Genomic DNA, 27,445 nt, shown 5'->3' on the forward strand with positions numbered 1-27,445 from the left:
AGAGCTCTCCAGCACACAGCTCTTCAACACAGAGCTGTCAAACACAGAGCTCTCCAGCACAGGGTTCTCCAGCTCAATGCTCTCCGGCACAGAGCTCCCCAGCACAGCTGACTGTCTCTCTGAGCGCAGCACAGCAGTAGAGCAGCTGACTGTCTCTCTGAGCGCAGCACAGCAGTAGAGCAGCTGACTGTCTCTCTGAGCGCAGCACAGCAGTAGAGCAGCTGACTGTCTCTCTGAGCGCAACACAGCAATAGAGCAGCTGACTGTCTCTCTGAGTGCAGCACAGCAATGGAGCAGCTGACTGTCTCTCTGAGCGCAACACAGCAATAGAGCAGCTGACTGTCTCTCTGAGCGCAGCACAGCAGTAGAGCAGCTGACTGTCTCTCTGAGCGCAGCACAGCAATAGAGCAGCTGACTGTCTCTCTGAGCGCAACACAGCAATAGAGCAGCTGACTGTCTCTCTGAGCGCAACACAGCAATGCAGCAGCTGACTGTCTCAATACAGAACGAGAGGAATCAATACACACAGTACAGATGTAGAAGGGCTGGTCTAGATGGCAAATTAATGAATGTTTTCAGTCATGACCAGAGAAAACTATGAGGGGACCTGACTGAATCTTCATGCTCCCTGACAAAGTCAACCCAGTAGACATCTGCAGAGGGAACAGTGACATGTGCTGTGGCTGTCTCTATTCTCTGTAATTGCATCTCTGACATAAAAATATGGATGACTCCAAATTTCCCTCATCTACAGTTACAAGACTGAATTCATGCTAATTAGCACCCCCCATCAACTTTGTAAAGCCAATGCTGTAACCCTATCTGTGGATGGTACTGTACTTGAAATTACTTCTGTAATTGAAAATCATGGGGGTGATATTTGATTCAGACTTGACATTCCACCCACATGTGCAGCATATTGTCAAAACATCTTTCTTTCACCTAAGAAATAATCACCAGACTGCGTCCTATGATATCACTAACTGTTGCTGAAAGGCTGATCAACACATTTGTCTTCTCCCAAATTGATCACTGTAATGCTCTACTCACTGGAGTTTCTAAATTCACACTGAACAAACTCCAGCAGCCAGAATCTCGACCAGGTCTAGTGCAAGTGATCACATTACTCCTATCCTGGAGTCCCTGCACTGGCTTTCCGTCAAGTTTAGTGTCGACTTCAAAATCCTCCTGCTCACCTATAAGGCTCTGCACGGCTCAGCACCTCAGTACCTTCATCTCCTACTGCTCCTTGTCATCGTGTATTATTACTATTATTATTATTATTATTATTATTATTATATGAACCATGAACATGAAGGACATTGCAGACACAAGGAGACTATATAGTTCTTTTTATTCCAGAAGAGGGGTATTGCTGGATGAAATTCTGGGCTAAATTAGCTACTGACTGCCAAACAGGCCAAACTGACTGAACGGCTGCTCTAGTCTGTGACCAATGTTACTGTGTATTCTTACCTAGAGAGGAAGATAAAACAATGGCACTTTACACACAGAGAGAAAAACTGTTCTTTTAAATCCCTGTGACCTGCATATTGGGAATTTGGAGTGGTTTTATTTTGAGCAAGTTCTCAGACTGTTTTGTTAAATATGGAAATACTGGTCTTGCTTGTGTTGTTTATGCAAATATTTGCCAATTGGTTGCAGTTCCATCAATCAGCAGACAAGAGTTAAAGAGAAAGAGAATAATCTTTTCACAATGCCGACACGTTATAAGAAAGATTAGCAGGGGATGTTGGATTGTGTCTCTGTCCAGAACTCACCTGACAAGACCGTCAGTGAGCTGGAGGTCGAGAGACCTGTTCTGGAAGGAGGTAGTTTTCTCGCAGAAGCCAGTTCAGTTAGCGCCACTGTGCATGACAGTCAACATCTCCCTTTATATACACTGGGGGCCAGCCGGACTGAGATGAGTCACGGGACAGATGTAAGAGACTTTTCCAATAAAGCTCTTTGAATTTAGATCTCAGACTGAGAGGTGTGAAAGAAGTATAAATAAGGAGAAATAATCATATCGGCTGAACATCTAAATAGTTTTGTCACAATAAACAGTTGCATGTATTTTTTCGAGCTTCCAGCCGAGTGCAGTTTTTTCACACAAAGAACGGTGGGCTAGCTCCATCTATCGGTCATCGGGGGAAACGCAGGACAATCTCGATCAGTGACAAACGCGTTAAGAGCGACCTCTGGTGACACTGGAGGTATTGCATGTATGGTTAGGTCTTATCACGAGTTTGCAGGAGTGACTAACCGTGGCCCAGGAAAGACTGTTCATAAACAGGAACTAGAAGCTTTTTTATAAATCGTCTAATCACTATTACAGTCCTTCAATATTGACTTCTTTCCTTCCTTCTTCTTTAAGTTTTGATGTCACTGGTTCTGTCTGCCTCTTTGCTTTCCTCGTGTAATCCAAACCCTTATTGTAATTGTGCAATTCTGTCCGCACTGTATTTTTATTACTGTCAACTGCTTTGAGAAGCCACTTTTAAAAGGCACCTTACAAAACTGAATAAAAAAATATTGCTCTTATATTCAGATACATTAACAGTGATGCATGTAGCTGTTGTAAGCATGATGTTTTAAAACAGTGTAAAGTGAAAAAAAACAAGTTTGCAGGGAGCAGACTAGAAACATAAAGAGAGCAGAAAATCAGCATCTGTGAGACATAACTCACAGGGGTTTCCTGGAACTGTACTGTCCTGCACAATCGGTAACACATCGACCACTCCCATCTAAAGCCTCTAGTCATCCATGTCATTTGACCACCTCTTTAATTTTATCTTTGTGCAGCTTAATAATACATTCTCTCTGTAGGCAGATTTTCTCAGGCTGCCCTGATACAAGTTCAGTGTTCCCTCTTCCCTGAGCCAACAGCTGATGTAGCTCATCTCATGTTACACAATTCCCTGTGTCCGAAATTTTTAAATATTTTTTTTTTAACTTTTTTGGTTTGCGGAATTCACCCTGCAGAAAGCGTCTACCTGGTTCCAGGACCGTGGCCTCCTTGCTGGTAAACTCGTCCATTCAGCTGTTTTTACAGAGGACAGGACTCTGCACAGCCCTGCTGTCTCCCGGAGGCCCCGAGCTCCCCCTCCTCTCTCCGCAGGGTCAGACAGACGCTCAGGAGCTCGGATGCTTCCACTCTTTATTGATGTACAAATCAGTCCTCGGCTTTGGAGAACCCCAGGGGTCCGGCCGTCAGGGCCCTCTGCAGCTCCGCCATGCTGGGCAGGACGCCCCCTGTCCCACTCCGTGTCACCGCCAGGATCTCCCCTCTGCACAGGGGGCAGCGAAGGGCCAGGGCTGTGAGTGCCGCCTGCAGCGCCCCCTGCGTGTCGGGGTCAGGCAGCGCAGTGCAGCTGCCCAGGAGAGCCAACACGTCTCCCAGCCAGCCGCCGTCTCGGGCCAGGCCAGGTAACCACGGCAACACGTCCACGCAGCCGGCCAGCGCCTGCAGGCCCAGCCGCCACAGCTCACACACCTCATCCCAGCGCTCCGAGAACCCCGGGCTGAGCTGGGCCGGGCCGAGCCCCGCCGGGTCAGCACACAGAGCGCGGCCCAGGAAACGCAGAGCAGCCGAGAAGAAGCGCCGCTGACCCGGCTCCCCATCCGGACCTGGAACACAGGCAGAACTGAGAGGAGTCTGGGGGGACACAGACAGGCAGATGGGCAGGAGTCTGGGGGGGACAGACGGGCAGACGGGCAGGAGTCTGGGGGGGACAGACGGGCAGACGGGCAGGAGTCTGGGGGGGACAGACGGGCAGACGGGCAGGAGTCTGGGGGGGACAGACGGGCAGGAGTCTGGGGGGACACAGACGGGCAGGAGTATAGAAGACAGGCAGACAAACGTGAAGGCAGACTTCTCCATGGTTACCTGCTGGGCCAGGTCTCAGTCGGCCAATCAGGAGCCCCAGAGTGCAGAAATTGGCAGCCAGCACCAGCAGATGGGGTTTGTGCAGGAGGGCGCAGAGCGCGTCCGTCAGCAGGGACAGCAGAGAGGAGAAACAGGCGTCTGTCCTGCCAGGCGAGGTGTGGAACAGACAGAGCAACCAGTCAGTGTCTCTCTCAGTGTGACAGCGTCTCGCACGCGTCTCTGGGCACGACCGTGCCTCACCTGACAGCGCTGGGCTCCGTCACGACGATGTTCAGAAGGGCAGAGCAGGCCGTCTCCATGCCGGGATCCCCCAGCGCCCCCCGAGTACCTCGGCCGCCCTGCAGCCTCTTCCAGCCACGGGACAGGAAGTCTGTGAGCAGGACAGGCGTCCCAAGGGACAGCAGCACCCCCCTGGGCCCGTCCTCTGCAGTCAGGTGGCACAGCGCGGGAAGAAGGAACCTGGGGCACAGAGACAGGGGTTAGACATTCTGACCCGGCCTGAGCACTGTCACCCGTCTCCCAGCATGCACTTCTCCGGGCCTCACCTCAGGGCGTCCTCTCCTGGCCAGCCGCTGCCCTGTGCGGAGTCACTCGCGGGCCGGTCAGCCTGGCCCTGGTCCCCTCGCGCTCCCTGCAGCTGCTCCCTGGCGTAGCCAATCAGGAAGGGCAGCAGAGCGGTCACTTCCTCTCTCAGGCAGGACGTCTCCTCCGCCAGCCAGGCGCACAGCGCACGGACAGTGGCGAAGACGAAGGGGTCTCCATAGCAACTCGGGGTCACCTGGGTGGGGCGAGGAGGCTGTCAGTTTGCCCTGCCCTTCCTGCAGACGATCAAACTGCATCGCAAGTACAGAACAGAGCGGCCGCAGGATATCAGCAGCGCCTAGAGGAAGTGGCACTTCAGCCCTTCCAACACGCTCTCTCCCAGGCAGTGCAGGGTGTCCACCCGCTGTCGCGCAGGCTGTGGTCAGCAGACACAGCTGTACAGACCCCTTTGCTCTCCAGGAGGTGTGAGAACGGCACAAGACACCAGTTCTGGGAGAGGCAGTTTTTTCTCAGTTTTATGTGTTTAGTTAGCAGGAAGTGCCTCTCCATCCAGGCCTGTCCCAACAAACCCTTCCTGTCTGGCACTGCCTCTCTCCTCCCAGCCTCCCTCCCTCCCCCTCTCACCTGCTGCAGGTAGTACACGATGGCAGAAAAGGCCTCTTCCAGGACTCCGAACAGCTGCCTGCTCTGCTGCCGACTCAGCCCAGCGTCAGTGCGCTGTGGCTGGGCAGGGTCCTGGGAGAGCCCCAGGCTGCAGGCCTGCTCTAGGGCTGCCTCCAGGATGCGGTAGCAGGCGGTGAGTGTCTGCTGCTGTGCTTCTGCAAGGACAGTGCCAGGAGGCTCCTCCAGGCCCATTCGGATCTCAACACAGGCTCGGTTGACCAGCAGGCAGCTGATCTGGGTGGAGCCCAGTGGGGCCCAGCCACACAGGTCCAGCATGCAAGCGGACAGAACCAGGACAGAGCCTAGCTGGGCTGGGCTGATGCGGGCCTGGATCAGAGGCCGCAGGCCCCCCCAGAGCACAGTCACAATCTCCTTGAGGCCGTCGCTCAGTGCCGCCCCCCCAGGTGGGGGCAGGAACTGCAGTAGCCCGGCACACAGTTCGATCCTGTGCAGATCCGGAGCCTGGCAGAACTCCTGGACCCGCCGAGCCAGCAGATCTGACAGCAGCGCTGCGTGTCTCTGCCAGGCTGCAGTTCTGGTTGGGCCCGAAAGCAGCTGTCCCAGCAGAGGCAGAGCTCTCTCACGGCTCAGGGCCCGGTTCTGGACGTAGGCCTGACACAGCGCCGGCACCGCTCCCCGGGACAGCAGGACTGCCGGGCCCCCGGCCGAGCCACACACCCCCCACAGCGCCTCGTAGCAGTCCAGAACCAACGCCTGCTCTGGGTCAGTCTGGCTCTCCCGGGTCTCCTCCACGTCCCGGCCCGGCTCAGTTCTCTTGCTGCTCTTGTGGGCCGGCTCTGCGGGCCTGGCATTTTCCCCTCTCTGCTGGCTCTGATCCACATGACGCTGTCCACACTGGGCCTGGGCTTCAGAACTCTGTTGTGCATCTCGGTCCGGTCTGCCCAGATTCTGGCCAGGCACTGCAGAGCTCTCTGGCTCCCGGGCCGAACTGAGCTCACTCTCACAGGAGCCCTGGTTCTGCCAGGCTGGGTCCAGGCCCTCCGACCTGAGCTCCTCTGCCCCCTGGCCTTCACGGGCCTGGTTCTGGGAGCCCTGGCTCGCCTGGGTCCAGTCACACCTGCCGGCCAGCAGGTCCAGCAGCAGCGAGACTTTGTTGATGAGCTGTGGGTGAGCAGCCAGTTCCGGGTCGGTACTGAACCCAGCCAGCAGGGACACGCCCAGCGACAGCAGGACTCCTGGGGGGCACTGCCCCCCCCCAGTTGCTGCGGAAACCAGCAGCCGGTTGGGCAGCGAGAATCCCACCGCCTCGAACACGCGGCGCAGGGTGGCCCGGTCCATCCGACCGGCTGGGCAGAACCGGGTTATCTGCAGAGATAGAGAGGGGAGTGAGGACAGCTCCCGGGGACCGGGCTCCATCAGCTGTCCGCCATGTGTGACACCGCCCGTTCAACACGTCTGTACTGCTCACTGCAATACGGGCTGTCCTCCTGCTCGCAACCCCTGGAGCAGGTGTGTGTGTGTGTGTGTGTGTGTGTGTTACCAGCAGCAGGGCGGCCAGGGTCTCGCTGTCATTGCCGGCATCCCTCAGCGCGCGCAGGCAGCGCTCCAGTACCACGCGCTGCGCCTCCGACATCCCGGCATCCCCCGCCTCCTCGCCCACAGCCTGTTCCGCCGACATGGTCACCCGGCCCTGCGGACGGACAGGCGGTCAGTCCAGCAGTCCTGGAGACCGGACACGTTACTACTCAGCGAGCGGACCGGCAGGAGTCATTTGTTAACGGCGCTTCTGCAGCGATTAGAAATACACCGAGCTACACAAAACACAAACTGCGTCACCTCGAGTGGAGGAAACTCGCAAACTCTAAAATATTAAGTATTAGTGAACACACGATAAGATTTGAGGTTTAAAGTCCGAACTGGCTCTCTGCTACAGCTAATTCAAAATAACTCATAAAAAAATACCTGGTTCAAAAACTTCGCCGCTTTCTCACGTGGAGTCCAAGAACAACTGGCCATACACAGCTGCCCACGTTCCTGTGTTCTCCAATCAGCGCTCGCTACACTCCACCCCTAAACCAATCACAATCAAGCTTGTACTGTATGTTCAGGCGCCATCTTTATTCGGTCTCGATCGATAGAGCCGACATTATTGTGAGGGGCAGAAGGACTTTATTTGCAGGAAAAAGAAGCCCTTGTACTTGAGTTCCGGGTCTTTTGTAAATTTGATTTAATTGTTGTACTCGCACGTTGTTACATACATAAAGTGGAATGGTTTGGGAAGAGATCTATGTTTGAACAGTTTAAAATATATGTAAAGGCATATTTACAGACTATATCGAAAGGTAAGAACATGAAAGATGTGTGGACCTTATCTTTATCTTGTGTAATCTGTTTTCACAAAGTATATTAATCATAATAATTAATAATTGATGGAATTCTTTTTTTAACTCCAAAGGAACCCAGTTCTCTCAGACCACACAAGCGCTGTTGGGACTCCCCCGCAGTGACAGCGGTGTTCTCGGTGATTGTGGGTTTATCATCAAACACAGGGCCAGGTACAGTAGCTGGACCTGTGGACTACACCAACAGCCGCACCATGGATTGTGGTGGGAAAGATATAACGTTGTTTTTTAAATAAAAAATAATCTCTTTTGGTTTTGGCATATTCATCTCCAGGTAAGAAGTATCACACCAGTTGACAAATTCATCCAGAATTGACCCCTGTGTTTGTCCAGGAGGGAACAGAGACTAATCCTTGTTTTAACATCTCATCTGAAGAAAAGCTACTGTACAGTTTCCCTGGAATTAGACTGGAAATTCTGCTCCTAAGGACATAGCACCACCTACTAGTCCAACGAGACTCCTCACAGCCCTAGCCTGCTTGTCAGGATGCATCACTCTGCGGTACAGAGTTCAGCTGTTGTGTTGCTGTAGCCATCTCTCAAATAACAAGAATTGTTGTCTGTAGCACTGTAGCTATTATTATTATTATTATTATTATTATTATTATTATTATTATTATTATTATTAAATCCGTCACATTGCCAAGAGAAACCAGGAGCCTGTGTTTCCGTCCTTGCCGTAATTCTCGGCGGACTGAGGGGCAGACGGGGAGAGAGGGGCGGATGTGTCTCTCGGTCTCTGCGTGTGTTTGTTTCCGGGAGTAGGTGCACGTCGTGCCGATTGTGACCCAGATACCCAGTCCGGCGAGGTAATGAGAACCTGAGAAGGGACCCAGCCGAACCGGGTCAGCGACAGAGCACTGAGCCCGGGCAGGTCAGTTCAGATCGCAGCAGCGCGAGGCTGCCTGGGTGCGAGGGGATCAGAGATGCGGAGTGCTGATGCTGAGGGTTGCAGAAGGTGCAGGAAGGGTAACAGCTGTTCGGGAAAGAGGCGTTGAAACAGCCTGATCTCTGTCACAGCTGTGCGCTTGTGTGCGGCTGTGCCGGCTGCCCATAGCCGCCTGCTCACACGCGTGTGCTCGGATGCCCGAGTGTGCGAGTGCACGCACACAGGGTGCTCACCTGTCCACGCGTGACAGTGGTCTCGCCGGTGTTGCTGTTGCCAGGGCCGGTAGCTGCAGGAAGAGGAGCGGGGCTGTACCGGGCTCTAGCAGCGGTTGGTGTTGCGGGTGGCTGTCGCGACGCACAGACACGGTGACAAAGTGCGCTTGTGCGGTTTTTAATGGGCTTTATCTTGCAGAGATTGCGGCGGCGATAAGACTTCAGAAGAAGGGCGGCAAGAAAAGTGACACTGGAGGGAGAGGAAGGAAGGAGTGTCCGTATTGACAAGGGAGTCGCACGCACAGGACACGCGGCTGTGGGAGCTCCGGCGGAGATCGACCCGGAGGTACAGGCGGACACCCGCATGGCGCACCTGCGGCCCCGCCTGTGTGCCCGCTGAAGGCGACACTGCCGCCCGGTCCCACGGACACGCTCCACTCGCGCCTTCCTTCCTGCAGCGGGGTTTTAATGGAGAATGCTTGATCGTCAAAGGAGCGTTAACGTGGAATCTGGAAGCCGCAGCTGAGAGGACTATCGCTGCTCTGCGGGCTGCAGGTCTGTCGTCAGCAGCGAAGGGCCGGGCGCCGGGCGCTGACCGGTTGTTCAGGTCTCTCCTGTTCCACACGGGTTCAGAAGCAGCCTTTGAACATTTTTTTCACGATTTAATCTCTTTCTCTTGTGGAAGTGCTGCTTGAAATCCTCACTGATCATGTTTGGAGTCTCCAGCTGCCACCCCTGTATCTCACTGGGCAGAGGAGTGTGCATATATTCCTGCAGCCCCTGCTGATACCCCAGGGGTGCACTGCGCCCCTTCACACTGCCAGCCCCACAGCACAGTCTCAGCACTATGGGGTCACTGTGTGACCCAGACTGGACCTGCGATTTCTGGACTGTAGGGGTACAGTGTGACCCAGACTGGACCAGTGATCTGTGTACTGTAGTGTGACCCAGACTGGACCAGTGATCTGTGTACTGTAGTGTGACCCAGACTGGACCAGTGACCTCTGGACTGTGGGGTTACAGTATGACCCAGACTAGACCAGTGACCTCTGGACTGTTGGGGTACAGTGTGACCCAGACTGGACCGGTGATCTCTGGACTGTAGGGGTGCAGTGTGACCCAGACTGGACCAGTGACCTCTGGACTGTGGGGTTACAGTGTGACCCAGACTGGACCGGTGATCTCTGGACTGTTGGGGTACAGTGTGACCCAGACTGGACCGGTGATCTCTGGACTGTAGGGGTACAGTGTGACCCAGACTGGACCGGTGATCTCTGGACTGTAGGGGTACAGTGTGACCCAGACTGGACCGGTGATCTCTGGACTGTAGGGGTGCAGTGTGACCCAGACTGGACCAGTGACCTCTGGACTGTTGGGGTACAGTGTGACCTAGACTGGACCGGTGATCTGTGCAGTGTAGTGTGACCCAGCCCAAAGAAGTTCATAAAAACTTGTATTTCCTCAGTAGACTACTGTGATACTTTATTCACTATTTATTTTTTAATTCTTACCATTTTTACCATCTGTGCCAAATAAACCTTTTTAATGCTCATTCTCTAATCTCTGCTCAGTGCCTGCTTTGTGCTGAAAATGGCTGCCTCTCTGAAGACACAGCTTTCAAGTCCAGGGCGCACCAGGACGGGCCTGAACAGCACCAGGATGGGCCTGAGCACCGCAGGGCGGCAGGGACCTCGCAGGCTCTTCCTCCTGTCTCTGAGCTGTCTGGTGTTCTTGTTCCCCACCACAGGTAAGACTCACCTGCTGCCCCAGCAGACTGCCCCCATCCCTCCTCCTGCCCCACCACACTGCTCCTGCCCCACTAGACTGGCCCCAATCCCTCCTTCTGCCCCTCCACACTGTCCCGCCCGATCCCTCATCCTGCCCCATTACACTGCTCCATCACTGCTCCTGCCCCGATCCCTCCTCCTGCCCCACCAGACTGCCCCGATCCCTCTCCCTGCCCCGATCCCTCCTCCTGCCCCATCAGACTGCCCATCCCTCCTCCTGCCCCGATCCCTCCTCCTGCCCCTCCAGACTGCCCCATCACTGCTCCTCCTGTGGGTGTGAGCGAAGGCCTGACCCGCTTCAGGCAGGACAGCCGGGTCTGTGCCCAGTGGGGCTGCTGTGTCGGGGGCCGGGGGCGGTGCTGAGACACAGGGCCTGTTCTCGGCAGGAGGGAGCACAGTGGCTGCTGTGCATTGTTCCCGGACAAAGATAGTGTTTCAGCACAGACCATAATAACTTCCACCCAGATGCGAGTAGCCATGGGAACTGTTTCCCAGAGGAACTAGGGCATGAGAGGGATGGGGGTGTTATAATCCAGATAATCCAGACAGGCCGGATGTTTGCATCCTGTTCCTGTGGGGGGTGAGACTGGGAAGAGTTTTCATTGTTTTCTCTTGCTCCAGCCTTTCTCTCAAACTCTGCCTTGATTGGCAAGGCTGATGAATCCCAGTGTTGCCGAAGTAAAACATTTACAGACCTGGAGAACAATAATATCTGAATAGTCCACTCCGGGGCAGGGACAGAAGGGACTCTGGTCTCTGCTGAGGTTCCTCCCTCAGTGGGAAGGACAGCTGCTCTCTCATCTCAGCTCAGCTCAGCTCAGAGATCTTTACTGGTGCGATCTTGAGTCAGTGTTGACACAGCAGACAGACGTGTACAGTGCAAACAATGAGCCGTATACAGTTTCTTGTATTAAGGATTTGTCTTTTCTCATACCCCAGCTTGCTCTCCATGAGACACACAGACAGGTAGAGAGAAGCTGGGGGTCAGAGCGCAGGGTCAGCCATTTATATGGCGCCCCTGGAGCAGTTGGGATTAAGAGCCTTGCTCAGGGGCCCAACGGAGTAGGATTCCTCTGCCGGCTGCGGGATTTGAACCAGCAACCTTCCAGCCACAGGCACAGATCCTGAGCCACAGAGCCACCGCTCCTCCAGACCTTTACAGACAGCACACGCCTCTGCCCCTCTGTCTGTCCCAGTGTGAGATGGGCTCCAGTATTGCTGCACAGCCATGTTGACTCCGCCGCCTGCTCTTGCTCTCTCCACGCCTCTCCCAGGCTGCAGTGAGGCGGAAGCGTGCGGTGTGCCGGGGGCAGCCAAGGCCGTGCCGTGGGCCGGAGTGAGAGGGGCAGGGTGGCGCCCCCTGTCGACAGGGCAGACCTGGGGGGCAGTGCAGTGTGTGAGAGCCTGCTGTGTGCGGCCGGACTGCAGTGCCGCCTGGAGCCAGGAGGGGCGCTGTGTTCTGCTGAGCTGCCCTGCGCCGGGGCAATGTCACCTGTCTCCAACACGCCTCGCCACACCTCTCGCCCGCGGGCAGCTCTGGCAGCTTGGGCAGCAGGACAGGGGTGAGAGGAGGATGAAGAGGAGCGAGGAAGGAGATGTAGGGAAGATGGAAAAGACACAGCCTTACGTGAACCGGGAGGACCCTACCTCTGACACTGTGAGTCCCAGCCTGACTGCTGCTCTGGCCTGTGGCTGTATGTATGTCTGCTTGTCCTTCACCCTGCCCTTTCTTTGTCCTCAGCATGCAGCTCCAGACCCGCCAGCCTCAGGCCCCGCCCCCCCAGTGACTGTGGCCAATCCTCTCGCACTGTCCCTCACGGTAAATAGGAAGGGGAGCCTGTCAACCAGTGGCAGCACAGAGCTGTCGGACCCCAAGCTTGCAGCACAAAACCCCACCCCCTCTACAGGAATGGTCACCACGGTAACGTCCAATAGCAGCTGGAGTTCTACAAGAACACTGGAGCCCACCACCCCTACAAGCCACACCCCCTCTGTGCCCACCCAGGCCGGTGAGAGACTTACTCAAAATAGTGCTATTGCTTTGTTTAGAGACTTCAAGCCCCTCTCTCTGTCTCAGTGCAGTGTGTTAACTAACTCTGGTCTCAGTTCAATTCAATGAGCTTTATTGGCATGACTGATGAATTTCAGTGTTCCCAAAGCGCATACAGTCAACACAATATCTACAGACATTTACAGAACGAACACATCACAGGACATTTACATACAATGTTTAACTCCTGAAACGTTGAGAGACTTACTTTTTCTCAGGTTGGTCACTTCGTCAGGGTGTGTTTCTCTTCGCTGTTTCTGACCCTAGTTAAATACTCAGCCAGTGTGTATTGTCTGGTTAGGTCCTGTAGCATTCCAGTGTGTGTTGTGCTCGTGTGTGTCCCAGTATTGGCTTGTGTTGTGGTTCCTGGACTCTGATCTGTGGCTTTCTCACGCCGCTCTGCTGTCTCTGTCTAGTGCGGGAGCTGGTGGTGTCTGCAGGGAACAGTGTGGAGATCACCCTGCCGCGCAGCGAGGTGCAGCTTAATGCGTTTGTCCTGCCGGAGCCCCCCAAAGGTAGGGTGGAGAGCCGGGGTCTGGGGCACCCCTGACACACGCACCCCCCGTCGTCAAGTGTGTGTCCATGACCTGTCTTGGTCTCCTTCTCAGGGACTGAGTACGTGTTTGACTGGAGATTGATCACTCACCCCCATGACTACAGTGGAGAGATGGAGGGGAAACACAGCAGGATCCTCAAGCTCAGTAAGGTCAGGATCCCCAAATACTGCACTTAGCAGAAACTGTCCCCCCAGATTCTGCACACTTGAACTGCTGCCCTGCTGGAACTTTGTCCCTGAAGCAGTTAATGCTAAAGAGCAGCAGCCCACCCCACCTCTGAGTAATACCCCAGTGGGCAGACCCTGAGCCGCCATACCCCTGGGGTGTCCTGACCCTGTGTTCTTTCGACCCCCAGCTGACGTTGGGGCTGTACGAGTTCAAGGTCCTGGTGGACGGCGAAGGGGCTCATGGGGAGGGTTACGTCAACGTCACTGTCAAGCCAGGTGAGAGACAGACAGGCACAGACCCACGGGCCTGTTCTGACAGACAGGCACAGACCCACGGGCCGGTTCTGAATGATGCTTACATTGAGCCTCTCCCCTCTCCCCAGAGCCTCGTGTCAATAAGCCTCCCGTTGCCGTGGTGTCGCCCAGGTTCCAGGAGATCTCCTTGCCAACCAGCTCCACGGTGATCGACGGCAGCCGTGAGTACAGGGGTCCTGGTGTCTGGTGTCCTGTGTCCAGTGCCTGGTTTCCGATGTCTGGTGTCCAGTGCCCTGGTGTCCTGTGTCCAGTGCCTGGTTTCCAGTGCCCTGGTGTCCTGTGTCCGGTGCACTGGTGTCCTGTGTCCGGTGCCCTGGTTTCCAGTGCCCTGGTGTCCTGTGTCCAGTGCCCTGGTGTCCTGTGTCCGGTGCCTGGTGTCCCATGTCCAGGTCCTGGTGTCCTGTGCCCTGTGTCCAAGTCCTGGTGCCCTGTGCCCCTCTCACAGCCTGCCTGCCTCTCTCCAGAGAGCACGGACGACGATGCCATCTTGGCTTGGCACTGGGAGGAGGTGAAGGGGCCGCTGCGGGAGGAGAAGGTGTCGGCCGACATGCCCATCCTGACGCTCACCAACCTGGTGCCTGGGAATTACACCTTCAGGTACGTCTCTGTCTCCCGGCAACGGCGCCCGGCTCCGTCTCTGACTCCGAGCTCCGGCGGCGTGCACTGACCCCCTCTCCCCCACCAGCCTGACAGTGACGGACTCCGACGGGGCCCAGAGCTCGACCCTGGCGACGCTGGCAGTGAACAAGGCGGTAGATTACCCGCCAGTGGCCAACGCCGGGCCCAACCAGGTGATCACGCTGCCGCGCAACTACATCACGCTGTACGGCAACCAGAGCACGGACGACCACGGGCCGCTGGGCTACGAGTGGACGCTGAGCCCCAACAGCAAGGGCAAGGTGATGGAGGTGCAGGTAGGGCCAGCGGACGGCGGGGCTCGGGCGTTTCCTCCCGGCTCTCAGCACACTGTCACAGCCCCTCTCTGCCATCCCTGTTTCAGGGCGTGATGACCTCCACCCTCCAGCTGTCTGCGCTGCAGGAGGGCGACTACACCTTCCAGCTGACCGTCACCGACTCCGCTGGCCAGCAGGACACCGCAGAGGTCACCGTCATCGTACAGCCAGGTGTGCCTGTCCAGCCACATGTCTGCAGGCCTGTTTGTCGGTTCTTCCTGCGGTCTGTGTGTGACGGTCTGTCCCCCCCCCCTCAGAGAACAACAAGCCCCCGGTGGCAGACGCAGGGCCGGAGAAGGAGCTGACCCTGCCGGTGGACAGGACTTCTCTGGACGCCAGCAAGAGCCAGGATGACCAGGGCATCAGCAAGTACCACTGGGAACAGAGCAAGTCAGTGTTCACAGTGCCTACAGACCCCTCCCCTCCCCCCAGACAGACCTCCCACTCCCCTCCCCCTCAGACAGACCCCACCCCCTCCCCCCGACAGACCACCCCCTGACACCCTGTACAGACCCCTGGACAGACTGGTCCTCGTGCCCTAATGCCCATGTCGGTGTGTCGGTGTGTCAGGGGGCCCGAGGGGGTGAAGCTGGAGAACGCCGACAGCGCCGTCGCCACGGTGACAGGCCTGCAGGTGGGCGAGTACGAGTTCACCCTCACCGTGACGGACGAGAGAGGCCTGGAGAGCAGAGACAGCGTCCGAGTTGTCGTCCGAGAGGGTGTGTCCTTCCCGCCGCCGCGCCCGAGTCTCGCCGCTCTCTCCCGCGCGGCGTGCTGACCCCACGTCTCTCTTCCTCAGAGGTGGACCAGCCCCCGCAGGCCCGGGTGCAGACAGGGGTCCGGGTCACCCTGCCCGTCCGCACCGCGGCCCTCGATGGGTCCCACTCCACTGATGACAAGGGGGTGACCAGCTTCCTCTGGACCCGCGATGAGAACAGCCCGGCCGCTGGGGTCCGTACGCCTGCCCGCCTGTCCACCTGTCCATCCGCCCGCCTGTGGTGACCTTTCTGCTCCCTGTAGGGCCGCGGCGGTCGGCCCGTTTTGATGGTGCTGTGGGCTGTCTGTGTTGCAGGAGGTGTTGAACAACTCCGACCACCAGGCGGTGCTGCTGCTGGGAAACCTGGTGGAGGGCAAGTACAGCTTCACCCTGACCGTGACGGACAGCAAGGGCCAGAGCAGCACGGACCACGGCACCGTGGAGGTGCGGCCAGGTCAGTCCCCCGCTGACCGACTGACCGCCTCGCCGGGCCTCGCCGGGCCCCGCCCTGACCTGGCACCACTCTCCCCAGACCCCTGGGCCCGCGACCTGGTGGAGCTGGTCCTGGATGTGCCGGTGGCCCAGCTGACGCAGCGGCAGCGCGGGATGCTCCTGCGACAGGTCGGAGTGCTGCTGGGAGTGCTGGACAGCGACATCACCGTCCGAGAGGTCACCGCCTTCAATGAGCGCAGGTTAGGGGTCAGGGAGGAAGCGGTTGGATTGGAGAACTAGGGGTCATGACTAGAGGTCATGCTAGCGTCAAAAGGCTCTTTCAGCATTTAGAGGTCACAGCCCCTCTCCTGTGTGGATCTCTGCCTCGTTAGTCCCTTCTCCCCTCTCTCTCTTCTCCATCCCCATCCTCATCCCCGTCTTCCTCAGTGATCAGCCTTTCACTTCCAGGTGACACATGGGTCAAGGGTCAAAGTGCAGAAAAGGGTTTTCTGTGTAGTTTGAGTGGCCCTGTCAGAATGTGGTCAGCATGAGGTCAAGGGTTACAGGCAAGGAGCTGGGCCTGAATGTGCTGGTGGACAGGAGCAGTAATGACCTCTCCCTCTCGCTCCCAGTACCCGGCTGGTGTTCCTGGTGCTGGGAGGTCCAGGCCGCCCCCCCCTCTGTGGCCGGGATGTTGCCGTGACGCTCCGCAGCAAACTGCACAAGCAGAGGAATGACTTCCTGATCTTCAGAGCCCGACAGGTGGACACAGTCAGTAAGTAGAGTAAAGAGGAGGTGGACACTGTCAGTGAGCGTTGAGGAGGTGGACACTGTCAGTGAGCGTTGAGGAGGTGGACAGTCAGTCAGTGTAGAGGGGGTGGACAGTCAGCGTAGAGGGGTGGTAGGAGCTACAGTCCAGCCCTGTGGTGATGCGACAGGGGCAGCTCGCGTCTCTGAGCTCTTCTCTCTGTCCCAGTCTGCCAGCTGAACTGCTCGAACCACGGGGAGTGCGACTCCTTTACCAAGCGCTGCGTCTGCCACCCCTTCTGGATGGAGAACTTCTTCCGAACGCAGCTGGGAGACAGCGAGAGCAACTGTGGTGAGACCTGGACACAGACACGCTGGACAGATGGGCACGCTGACACTCTGGACAGACACTCAGACACACTGGCTGGACAGACGGGCGAATGCCCTGACAGTGTGATGTGCAGATGCACAGATCAGACAGACTCGACCGGGGCACTTGCATAGCAACATGCTGCTCGGACATGATGATGGATGTCAGCATCTCCTGTCTCCCTGTCTGACTCAGAGTGGAGTGTTCTCTACGTCACCATCGCATCCTTCCTCATCCTGGTTGCCATGGGAGCCCTGTCCTGGGGAGTGGCGTGCTGCTGCCGCAGGTGAGGGGCCGGACAGTGTGTGTGTGTGTGTGTGTGTGTGTGTGTGTGTGGTCTAGTGTGCTGAGGAGTAGAGTATTACATAAAAATGTTGTCACAATGTACACTGTCGTGTTCAGTGTTTTATAACTGCCATATTGAGAAGTCTTGTGTAACTGTGTTGCATTGCATTGTGTAGCTGTGCTGTTTAACTGTGTTGCATTGTGTAACTGTTGAATTGCGGTGTGTAGCTGTGTTGTATAGCTGTGTTGTGTAACTCTGCTGTGTCCCTGTGTTGCTTTGTGGTGTGTAGCTGTGTTGCATCGTGTTGTGTAACTGCTGTGTTGTGGTGTGTTGCAGGCGCCGCGGACGGGCACGCAGGAAGAGCCGCTATAAGATCCTGGAGGCTGAGGACCAGGACAGCCTGGAGCTGCAGCCGCCGCGAGGTGAGCACAGAGGGGGCTGTACCTGACCCCCGGAGTGTGAGCTGTACCTGACCCCCAGGTGTGTGAGCTGTACCTGACCCCCAGGAGTGTGAGCACAGAGGGGGCTGTACCTGACCCCCAGGAGTGTGAGCACAGAGGGGGCTGTACCTGACCCCCGGAGTGTGAGCTGTACCTGACCCCCAGGAGTGTGAGCACAGAGGGGGCTGTACCTGACCCCCGGAGTGTGAGCACAGAGGGGGCTGTACCTGACCCCCAGGAGTGTGAGCTGTACCTGACCCCCAGGAGTGTGAGCACAGAGGGGGCTGTACCTGACCCCCAGGAGTGTGAGCACAGAGGGGGCTGTACCTGACCCCCAGGAGTGTGAGCTGTACCTGACCCCCAGGAGTGTGAGCACAGAGGGGGCTGTACCTGACCCCCAGGTGTGTGAGCACAGAGGGGGCTGTACCTGACCCCCAGGAGTGTGAGCACAGAGGGGGCTGTACCTGACCCCCAGGAGTGTGAGCACAGAGGGGGCTGTACCTGACCCCCGGAGTGTGAGCTGTACCTGACCCCCAGGAGTGTGAGCACAGAGGGGGCTGTACCTGACCCCCAGGAGTGTGAGCTGTACCTGACCCCCAGGAGTGTGAGCACAGAGGGGGCTGTACCTGACCCCCAGGAGTGTGAGCACAGAGGGGGCTGTACCTGACCCCCAGGAGTGTGAGCACAGAGGGGGTTGTACCTGACCCCCAGGAGTGTGAGCACAGAGGGGGCTGTACCTGACCCCCAGGAGTGTGAGCACAGAGGGGGCTGTACCTGACCCCCCGGAGTGTGAGCACAGAGGGGGCTGTACCTGACCCCCGGAGTGTGAGCTGTACCTGACCCCCAGGAGTGTGAGCACAGAGGGGGCTGTACCTGACCCCCAGGAGTGTGAGCACAGAGGGGGCTGTACCTGACCCCCGGAGTGTGAGCTGTACCTGACCCCCAGGAGTGTGAGCACAGAGGGGGCTGTACCTGACCCCCAGGAGTGTGAGCACGGAGGGGGCTGTACCTGACCCCCAGGTGTGTGAGCACAGAGGGGGCTGTACCTGACCCCCAGGAGTGTGAGCACAGAGGGGGCTGTACCTGACCCCCAGGAGTGTGAGCACGGAGGGGGCTGTACCTGACCCCCAGGTGTGTGAGCTGTACCTGACCCCCAGGAGTGTGAGCACAGAGGGGGCTGTACCTGACCCCCAGGAGTGTGAGCACGGAGGGGGCTGTACCTGACCCCCAGGTGTGTGAGCTGTACCTGACCCCCAGGAGTGTGAGCACAGAGGGGGCTGTACCTGACCCCCAGGAGTGTGAGCACGGAGGGGGCTGTACCTGACCCCCAGGAGTGTGAGCTGTACCTGACCCCCAGGAGTGTGAGCTGTACCTGACCCCCAGGAGTGTGAGCACAGAGGGGGCTGTACCTGACCCCCAGGAGTGTGAGCACGGAGGGGGCTGTACCTGACCCCCGGAGTGTGAGCACAGAGGGGGCTGTACCTGACCCCCGGAGTGTGAGCACAGAGGGGGCTGTACCTGACCCCCAGGAGTGTGAGCACAGAGGGGGCTGTACCTGACCCCCAGGAGTGTGAGCACAGAGGGGGCTGTACCTGACCCCCAGGAGTGTGAGCTGTACCTGACCCCCAGGAGTGTGAGCACAGAGGGGGCTGTACCTGACCCCCAGGAGTGTGAGCACGGAGGGGGCTGTACCTGACCCCCAGGAGTGTGAGCACAGAGGGGGCTGTACCTGACCCCCAGGAGTGTGAGCACAGAGGGGGCTGTACCTGACCCCCAGGAGTGTGAGCACAGAGGGGGCTGTACCTGACCCCCGGAGTGTGAGCACAGAGGGGGCTGTACCTGACCCCCAGGAGTGTGAGCACAGAGGGGGCTGTACCTGACCCCCGGAGTGTGAGCTGTACCTGACCCCCGGAGTGTGAGCTGTACCTGACCCCCAGGAGTGTGAGCACAGGGGGGGCTGTACCTGACCCCCAGGAGTGTGACTTGTACCTGACCCCCAGGTGTGTGACTTGTACCTGACCCCCAGGTGTGTGAGCACAAGATCATTAAAATTTTTAAAGGGAATAAGGATCATTAGGATAATTAAACGCTTCTATAACGCGCTGCTCATCTCCAAGGATCCCAAAGCTCTTCACATACCTGTACAGGAGGGGAAACCTGTCCAGGTGTCCACCCCAGTGCTGCCCAGAGATCGAGCCGGAAAGCATCAGTTCACGGTCGACACAGCCACTGACCCTCTGTCGGTGTACTGACCACAGGCTGAGCTCAGAGGTCTGTGTTCAGTGATCTCCTTATGCACCTGCCTGCAGGCTGTAGGTGTTCTTGGAAGATCACTGATGGTTGTTGGTACGTTATTGATCAGCAGGTGGCGTGTTGACAGTATTGGCAGATCGATTGATTATTGAAAGCCTGATACGCTGTCGGACTGCTGGCAGGCTGCTGACGTCTCCCCCTCTCTGTGTCCCGCCACAGGCCGGCCCAAGCCCCCCGCGGCCCCCTCCTCGCTGATGCGCTCGGACTCCGAGCTGGACAGCGACGAGGCCGGGACACCCTGGCCCGAGCACGAGAGGGGCCACCTGCTGCGCTCACAGAATGGGTCCGTCCGGAACGGCCTGCCACCCCACAGGCTGAAGAAACAGAGGGACGAGCTGCTATAGCACTGGGGGACCCCAGGGGCCACCGAGAGACACCGTACCCCAAAACACTAACACACTGTAACCAAAAACACTCAGGGGACAGGGAGACTTCACCCCAAGGGCTGAAGACAACCACTGGGGTACCCCAATCCTGTACCCCTAGACTTAATCTGAGCCAAGAGACTGAGAGGAGAACTGGGTGCCAGGAAACAGCTTGTACCCAGTAATTGCACAGAGGGGCTGCTGTAGCACTGAAGGACCCTTAATCATAGACTGTACCCCAAAAATAAACTCCTGTGGACCTGTAACTGAAAACACCCAATCAACTTAACCTCCCGCAGAAACACTGAGCACCCAAGAGCACACACCAGAGGCACAGAATGGACTTCATCACTGGGGGGCCACAGTTTGTGTGGCCCTGCACCCTAAAACACAGCTTGTACAGCAACAGAGAGCCCCGAGCCTCCACAATACCTCAGAGGCTAAGGACACTGTACTGGGGGTGGGAGGGGACCCCTGTGCCCCAAAATACTGGAACTCGTGTTCTTGGGACACCCCAGGCAGAGCACAGTGAGAGCACAGCTGCAGGTCATGATGAGCACCCCTGTCCGTCCCTGTGCGTCCCTGTCTGTCCCTCTGTCTGAGCCCCTGTCTGTCCCTGTGCGTCCCTGTCTGTCCCTCTGTCTGAGCCCCTGTCCGTCCCTGTCTGTCCCTGTGCGTCCCTGTCTGTCCCTCTGTCTGAGCCCCTGTGCGTCCCTGTCTGTCTCTGTGCGTCCCTGTCCGCCCCTGCGGTTCCCCTCGCTCTGTGACTTGCCTGCCTCACTCCTCCTTCTCACTGTTCTTTCTCTTTCGGATGTCTCACTGCTGCTGTTGCCATGGGCGATGTCACCTAGTGACCTTCTGCCCCCCCTCCAAAAAAACCCGGGGCGCCCTTACTGTACTGAACACTGTACTGAACACCACCAACTGATGCTGATTGGCTGTGGATCCTGTCCATCACTCTGACACCTCCTGGAGGTGGAGCTCGAGAACTGGTTTGAATTGTTGAAGCGTGCTGGAGGGTTGTGGGGAATTAGTGTTTAAGGCCCTGCTGGGGTCTGTGGGTCACACTGGAATGCTTGTTGAATCACTGGATGCCCACGTCCCCAGATCGCGCTGTCCCACCTGCGAGCGAGGCGGAGAGCTCAGTGAGGACTCGTGGGACTGGGGTGGGGCTTTGATCTCGCTACCTGTTTGCTTCGTACAGATAAAACTGTTGTTTTTATTTTGATTTTATTTAATGTCAGATTTGATTTCTCTGAACCTCTATGTCTCATGTGTCCTTGTTCTTCTAATTTTGGCTCAGATTCTCACTGCTGTTTGACTGCAAGGAAGGTGACTGTAGAGTGACACGCTGAACACCTCTGTCACTGTGTGTAGAGTCACACTGAACACCTCTGTCACTGTGTGTAGAGTGACACACACTGAACACCTCTGTCACTGTGTGTAGAGTGACACTGAACACCTCTGTCACACTGTGTGTAGAGGGACACAAGCTGGACACCTCCGTTACACTGTGTAGAGGGACACACGCTGAACACCTCTGTCACTGTGTGTAGAGTGACACACTGAACACCTCTGTCACTGTGTGTAGAGTGACACTGAACACCTCTGTCACTGTGTGTAGAGTGACACACACTGAACACCTCTGTCACACTGTGTGTAGAGTGACACTGAACACCTCTGTGTAGAGGGACACTGGACACCTCTGTCACACTGTGTGTAGAGTCACACTGAACACCTCTGTCACACTGTGTGTAGAGTGACACTGGACACCTCTGTCACTGTGTGTAGAGGGACACACACTGAACACCTCCGTTACACTGTGTTGAGATACACAAGCTGGACACCTGTCACTGTGTGTAGAGTGACACACACTGAACACCTCTGTCACACTGTGTGTAGAGTGACACTGAACACCTCTGTCTGTGTAGAGGGACACTGGACACCTCTGTCACACTGTGTGTAGAGTCACACTGAACACCTCTGTCACACTGTGTGTAGAGTGACACTGAACACCTCTGTCACTGTGTGTAGAGTGACACACACTGAACACCACTGTCAGACTGGGTTGTTTTGAGACCGGAGTGAGAGAGACACCTCGCCACCAGTTGCCCTCCTGTCCATCGGTCCACACGTTAGCAGAATAAACCCGCCGACTCAGCACACCGGAACATCGGCCCGAATTTACCCGAGTCGGCTGCCGGCGCTCTCGGTGTGGCAGCGGCCGGTGGCCGCGCTGCTGGTCTCGCTGTGTCCGCCAGGCGGCGACAAAGCTTTAACTCAGCTGTAATACTCGTGCCGTATAATCCTGTATAGAGGTGCAAACCCTTGCCCTCGGCGGAACTTGAAATGTCCGTCTTAGTTTCAGGAAGACATAAAGGAATACCCACCTGTCTTTTAAAATCTGTTATTGGTATTAACAATGCATTTGATTGTTAAAATGAGTTGACGGCTCACGTGTTAAACAGGTCACGATAAAGAAGCAAAATGTGCTTCGCTCTCATTGTGTTGAAATTCAAACAGGAGCAGTCTGCCATCAGCGCGGCGGTCAGCGGGAGGTTCGGCCCACACAGAACTCGAGGTCCGAACCGTGAGGCGGGCCTTCGCCACGACTCCCTGTGACCTCGTCCAGGGTGACGACACGTCGAGCAAAGGGCAGGACTCGTATACTCGGTGCTTTACGGTCACGAGTCGGGTCAGGCTGTGACGCGGCGGGACCGGAAGAGAAACAGACTCGGGCGGACAGTACAGCACCACCTGTCCTGCCAGAGCCAAAGTCCGAACCGAGCTCGGCCCGGACGCGGGAAGGGATGACTGCAGCGGCGGCAGGAGCGGTCGGACGGGTGGCGGCGGGCCCGACCTCGCTGGCCCGGTTCCGGGGCGCCCTGGTCGGGGCGGTGCTGGGCGACTGCATCGGCGGGGAGTTCGAGGGCGCCGAGGAGGTTCCGCTGGACCGGGTCCTGCAGCACCTGAACTCTATGGAGCAGGAGAACCGTGGAGACGGTGCGGTCTTTGTGAGGTTGATTTTGATCGGGATGTCGTGCGGTGTTCGTGAGGGTTGGAGCTGTCGCAGCGCCTCTCCCGGAGCCTGGGGAGCCGGTACCGGTCGACCCGGAGCCGCTCAGTCATGGCTCCGGTACTGCCGAGCCCGTCGACTCGGGCAGTGAGACCCCAGCGCGGAACAGGCGCGTCCAACAGCTGGTCTGCGTCCCTGTCCCAGGGGATCACACAGCCCGTGACAGACAGGACGGGACTGTCCTAACCCGAACCTCACCGGCCAGTCCTGGGTCCGGGGAGCACAGGGGCGCGCTGCATCCAGGTGAAGTGACCCCTGACCTCTGGGCAGGCCCAGCTCATCCTACAGTAGGGTACTGGTTTATACATGCTGGTCTGGGAGAGCGCCACCTGCTGGTCGGGCAACTTGTACTTGCAGCAGCAGCCTGATCTTACAGGTCTCCGGCTCTGAGCTGAGCACAGGGCCTGTCACCCTTCCGGAGGTCACCCAGCAGAGCGTGAGCTGGTCTGGGGGCTGCTGGGCGCTGGTCTGGGGGCTGCTCTCAGCGTCGTGCGGTTTGTCGTTACAGCTGTCCTGCAGTACTCTGACGACACGGCCATGACGCGCTGCGTGGTGCAGTCACTGCTGACCCGGGGCGAGTTCGACCAGGTGGACCTGGCGCACAGGTGAGAGGCAGCCCCCCTCTCTCTCTCTCTCTGAGGGACCCCTCTCTCTCTGAGGGACCCCTCTCTCTCTCAGTGTGACCCCTGTCTCTCTCTGAGTGACCCCCCCCCTCTCTCTCTCTCTCTGAGTGACCCCTGTCTCTCTCAGAGTGACCCCCCTCTCTCAGTGTGACCCCCTCTCTCTCAGATTTGCGGAGGAGTACCGACAGGCTCCAGCCAGGGGGTACGGTGCCGGCGTGGTCTCGGTGTTGAAGCGGCTGGCCAGCCCGCGGCTCGGCGATGTCTTCCAGCCAGCACGCCAGCAGTTCGGGGGGCGGGGCTCCTTCGGCAACGGGGGGGCGATGAGGGCGGCGCCCTTCGGCCTGGTCTTTCCCGACCCCGAGGCCGTGAAGAGGGTGAGTCCGGGGGGGGGCGGGGGCGGCGGCGGCGGCGCGTACTAACCCCTGCTGTCCTCTCTCAGTTCTCCCGGCTGGGCGCCATGCTGACTCACTCCTGCTCCCTGGGCTACAACGGCGCTGTGCTGCAGGCGCTGGCTGTGCACCTGGCCCTGCGGGGGGCGCTCTCGCACACGCACGCCTTCCTCAGCGCGCTCATCGCAGAGATGGAGGGAGTGGAAGGGGACGAGCGCTCCCGCAGAGACGCCCGCGAGTGAGCGACGAGGGCCCGGGGGGGGAGCCCTGTCTGTGCGCTGGGGTTCGAGCCGCTGCGTAATGAAACCCTCTCCCCGCAGGCTGAACGAGCCCGAGCTGCCCTTCTGCGCCCGGCTGCACAGAGTGAGGGACCTGCTTGAGAGGGGCAGTGTGAGCGTGGAGGAGGTCATTGCTGATCTGGGTGAGTGCAGGCAGATCGACAGGGTTCGTCAGCACAGCACACAGCACGCAGCACAGCAGCACACAGCACACAGCACACAGCACAGCAGCACGCAGCACGCAGCACGCAGTACACACACGCAGCACACAGCACAGCAGCACAGCAGCACACACACGCAGCACACAGCACAGCAGCACACAGCACACAGCACACAGCACACAGCACACAGCACACACACGCAGCACACAGCACACAGCACACAGCACACACATGCAGCACACAGCACACAGCACACAGCACACACATGCAGCACACAGCACAGCAGCACACACACGCAGCACGCAGCACGCAGCACGCAGCACAGCAGCACACAGTACACACACGCAGCACACAGCACAGCAGCACAGCAGCACAGCAGCACACAGCACAACAGGACAGTCCACCACACAACAGCACAAAACATGACCAGCAGGTGTTGTCTTTGCCGTGAGCAGGGAACGGCATCGCAGCGCTCCAGTCGGTGCCCACGGCGATCTTCTGTGTGCTGCGCTGCCTGCAGCCCGTGCCAGAGCTGCCCGCGCGCTACGGCGGCCTGGAGAGGACCCTGGCCTTCTGCCTGGCGCTGGGGGGCGACACCGACACCATTGCCAGCATGGCCGGTGCCATCGCCGGGGCGCACTACGGCATCGCCACCATCCCGTCGGCCTGGAAATGCTGCTGCGAGGGCGCCGAGGAGGCAGAGCTCTGGGCCGAGCGGCTGCACCAGCTGTACCAGCAGCGGGCACAGGGGGGCGCCACTGAGGCACAGCCCGAGCCGCCCCTGGAGTGACGCCGTGACCGACGCTGAATCAGAGGCTGGCGGCCTGGTGGACGCTGAGCCCCAGCGGGTTCGAGCCTCACAAGCTCGGGCTCTGGGCTCCAGCCCGCTGGACCTGGGGCTTTTACACCTGTCCTTTCTCTGCTTTCACTGGGGTCCTAATAAAACTCATTTAAAATTAATTCGTTCACTTTCCCGCTGATTGCTTGACCGGTGTAGCTCGCCTGCCTGTGCCAGTGTGAGGGGCGTGTGTGAGCTCCCTGGGACCGGCCCGGAGAAGGGTTCGACAGCAAGGCTGAGCTGAAGCCCTGTCCCCGCAGGGGAGCCGGTCCAGTCAGGGCGTCCATTATTATTATTATTATTATTATTATTATTATTATTATTTTTACATTGTGAAGGAACAAATGAATGAAATTGAATTACTGCAGTTTCTATGATTGCAGTTTCTAGCTTGTCCGCCAGGTGGAGCCGCTGTACCGTGCACAGAGGCGCGGAGCCACGCCCAGTCAAAGTCTAGTTTCAGCAGGGCGCTGGCTGAGTAAGGCAGCGAGATCGGGTAGGGTGAGGGCCGGAACTGATTCCAGAGCTGCGAATAATGAGAGTTTTGTCACAAAACAGCAGATCTGTACAGAGAGACAGTAACAGACTGCACACAGGTTTGTAAAACTGTACAGAGACACGGTACCAGACTGACTGCACACTGGACTGTAAAACTGTACAGAGACACGGTACCAGACTGACTGCACACTGGACTGTAAAACTGTACAGAGACACGGTACCAGACTGCACACTGGACTGTAAAACTGTACAGAGACACAGTAACAGACTGCACACAGGACTGTAAAACTGTACAGAGACACGGTACCAGACTGCACACTGGACTGTAAAACTGTACAGAGACACGGTACCAGACTGCACACTGGACTGTAAAACTGTACAGAGACACGGTACCAGACTGACTGCACACAGGACTGTAAAACTGTACAGAGACACGGTACCAGACTGCACACTGGACTGTAAAACTGTACAGAGACACGGTACCAGACTGCACACTGGACTGTAAAACTGTACAGAGACACGGTACCAGACTGACTGCACACTGGACTGTAAAACTGTACAGAGACACAGTAACAGACTGACTGCACACTGGACTGTAAAACTGTACAGACACGGTACCAGACTGACTGCACACAGGACTGTAAAACTGTACAGAGACACGGTAACTGACTGCACACTGGACTGTAAAACTGTACAGAGACACGGTACCAGACTGACTGCACACTGGACTGTAAAACTGTACAGAGAGACAGTAACAGACTGCACACAGGACTGTAAAACTGTACAGAGACACAGTAACAGACTGACTGCACACAGGACTGTAAAACTGTACAGAGACACAGTAACAGACTGACTGCACACAGGACTGTATAACTGTACAGAGACACAGTAACAGACTGCACACAGGACTGTAAAACTGTACAGAGACACAGTAACAGACTGACTGCACACAGGACTGTATAACTGTACAGAGACACAGTAACAGACTGCACACAGGACTGTAAAACTGTACAGAGACACAGTAACAGACTGACTGCACACAGGACTGTATAACTGTACAGAGACACAGTAACAGACTGCACACAGGACTGTATAACTGTACAGAGACACAGTAACAGACTGCAAAACTGTACAGAGACACAGTAACAGACTGCACACAGGACTGTAAAACTGTACAGAGACACGGTAACAGACTGCACACAGGACTGTAAAACTGTACAGAGACACGGTACCAGACTGACTGCACACTGTACAGTTTTACAGTCCTTAGACACGGTAACAGACTGACTGCACACAGGACTGGGCTGTTGGGTGTTGTTCAGGTCTAGAGAGACTTCAGCACTGTTAAAAAACAGAGGTCCCCTGAGCAACCAGCAGGTGCAAAGATCAAATTAAAATTGTCTCTGGGAAACTGTAATTAATAACGGGAAACATAACTCTCCCTCTCCGACATGATGGAGTACAAGAAAGCTTGCAGACGAGCC

The 27,445-nt window shown here is 57.1% G+C and overlaps 3 protein-coding genes and 1 long non-coding RNA gene across 8 annotated transcripts; 2 read left to right on the forward strand and 2 right to left on the reverse strand.

Moving 5' to 3' along the window:
• Window positions 1-2,767: 2,767 nt before the first annotated feature.
• ncdn (neurochondrin) lies at window positions 2,768-7,147 on the reverse strand. 3 transcript variants are annotated; one of them, XM_088602347.1, is made up of 7 exons: window positions 7,019-7,147; window positions 6,597-6,746; window positions 5,057-6,421; window positions 4,435-4,667; window positions 4,130-4,348; window positions 3,890-4,032; window positions 2,768-3,630 (listed from the first exon to the last, which is right to left on the reverse strand). In XM_088602347.1, exons 1-7 carry the CDS (start codon window positions 7,070-7,072, stop codon window positions 3,176-3,178), a joined length of 2,619 nt encoding a protein of 872 aa, XP_088458473.1. In that variant the 5' UTR covers window positions 7,073-7,147; the 3' UTR covers window positions 2,768-3,175. The 3 variants fall into 3 exon arrangements, with proteins under 3 accessions (XP_088458473.1, XP_088458474.1, XP_088458475.1); XM_088602348.1 differs by having other exon boundaries at window positions 6,597-6,778; window positions 7,019-7,091; XM_088602349.1 differs by having other exon boundaries at window positions 3,419-3,630; window positions 3,890-4,027.
• A 1,021-nt stretch (window positions 7,148-8,168) lies between these two features.
• Window positions 8,169-21,358, forward strand: kiaa0319l (KIAA0319-like ortholog). 3 transcript variants are annotated; one of them, XM_088602343.1, is made up of 22 exons: window positions 8,169-8,332; window positions 8,759-9,114; window positions 10,131-10,306; window positions 11,621-12,003; window positions 12,088-12,355; window positions 12,813-12,911; window positions 13,005-13,102; window positions 13,309-13,396; window positions 13,504-13,596; window positions 13,900-14,032; window positions 14,121-14,349; window positions 14,436-14,559; window positions 14,646-14,778; window positions 14,959-15,107; window positions 15,188-15,339; window positions 15,461-15,599; window positions 15,678-15,837; window positions 16,210-16,352; window positions 16,554-16,676; window positions 16,890-16,980; window positions 17,317-17,402; window positions 19,893-21,358. In XM_088602343.1, the coding sequence occupies exons 3-22, from the start codon at window positions 10,150-10,152 to the stop codon at window positions 20,075-20,077; spliced, it is 3,033 nt and encodes a 1,010-aa protein (XP_088458469.1). In that variant the 5' UTR covers window positions 8,169-8,332; window positions 8,759-9,114; window positions 10,131-10,149; the 3' UTR covers window positions 20,078-21,358. The 3 variants fall into 3 exon arrangements, with proteins under 3 accessions (XP_088458469.1, XP_088458472.1, XP_088458470.1); XM_088602344.1 differs by having other exon boundaries at window positions 8,210-8,267; XM_088602346.1 differs by lacking the exon at window positions 8,759-9,114.
• On the reverse strand, window positions 9,613-10,024 carry LOC148649537 (uncharacterized). Its single transcript, XR_015925861.1, has 2 exons — window positions 9,955-10,024; window positions 9,613-9,863 (listed from the first exon to the last, which is right to left on the reverse strand). It is a non-coding gene; the product is annotated as an uncharacterized LOC148649537 (long non-coding RNA).
• A 1,422-nt stretch (window positions 21,359-22,780) lies between the features above and the next one.
• On the forward strand, window positions 22,781-25,585 carry adprs (ADP-ribosylserine hydrolase). Its single transcript, XM_088602359.1, has 6 exons — window positions 22,781-23,101; window positions 23,683-23,779; window positions 23,964-24,171; window positions 24,237-24,424; window positions 24,507-24,607; window positions 25,081-25,585. The coding sequence occupies exons 1-6, from the start codon at window positions 22,909-22,911 to the stop codon at window positions 25,413-25,415; spliced, it is 1,122 nt and encodes a 373-aa protein (XP_088458485.1). The 5' UTR covers window positions 22,781-22,908; the 3' UTR covers window positions 25,416-25,585.
• The last annotated feature ends 1,860 nt before the right edge of the window (window positions 25,586-27,445 follow it).

This window comes from Lepisosteus platostomus, chromosome 13 (assembly GCF_059453375.1).
Source record: "Lepisosteus platostomus isolate fLepPlt1 chromosome 13, fLepPlt1.hap1, whole genome shotgun sequence".
Taxonomy (NCBI): Eukaryota; Metazoa; Chordata; class Actinopteri; order Semionotiformes; family Lepisosteidae; genus Lepisosteus; species Lepisosteus platostomus.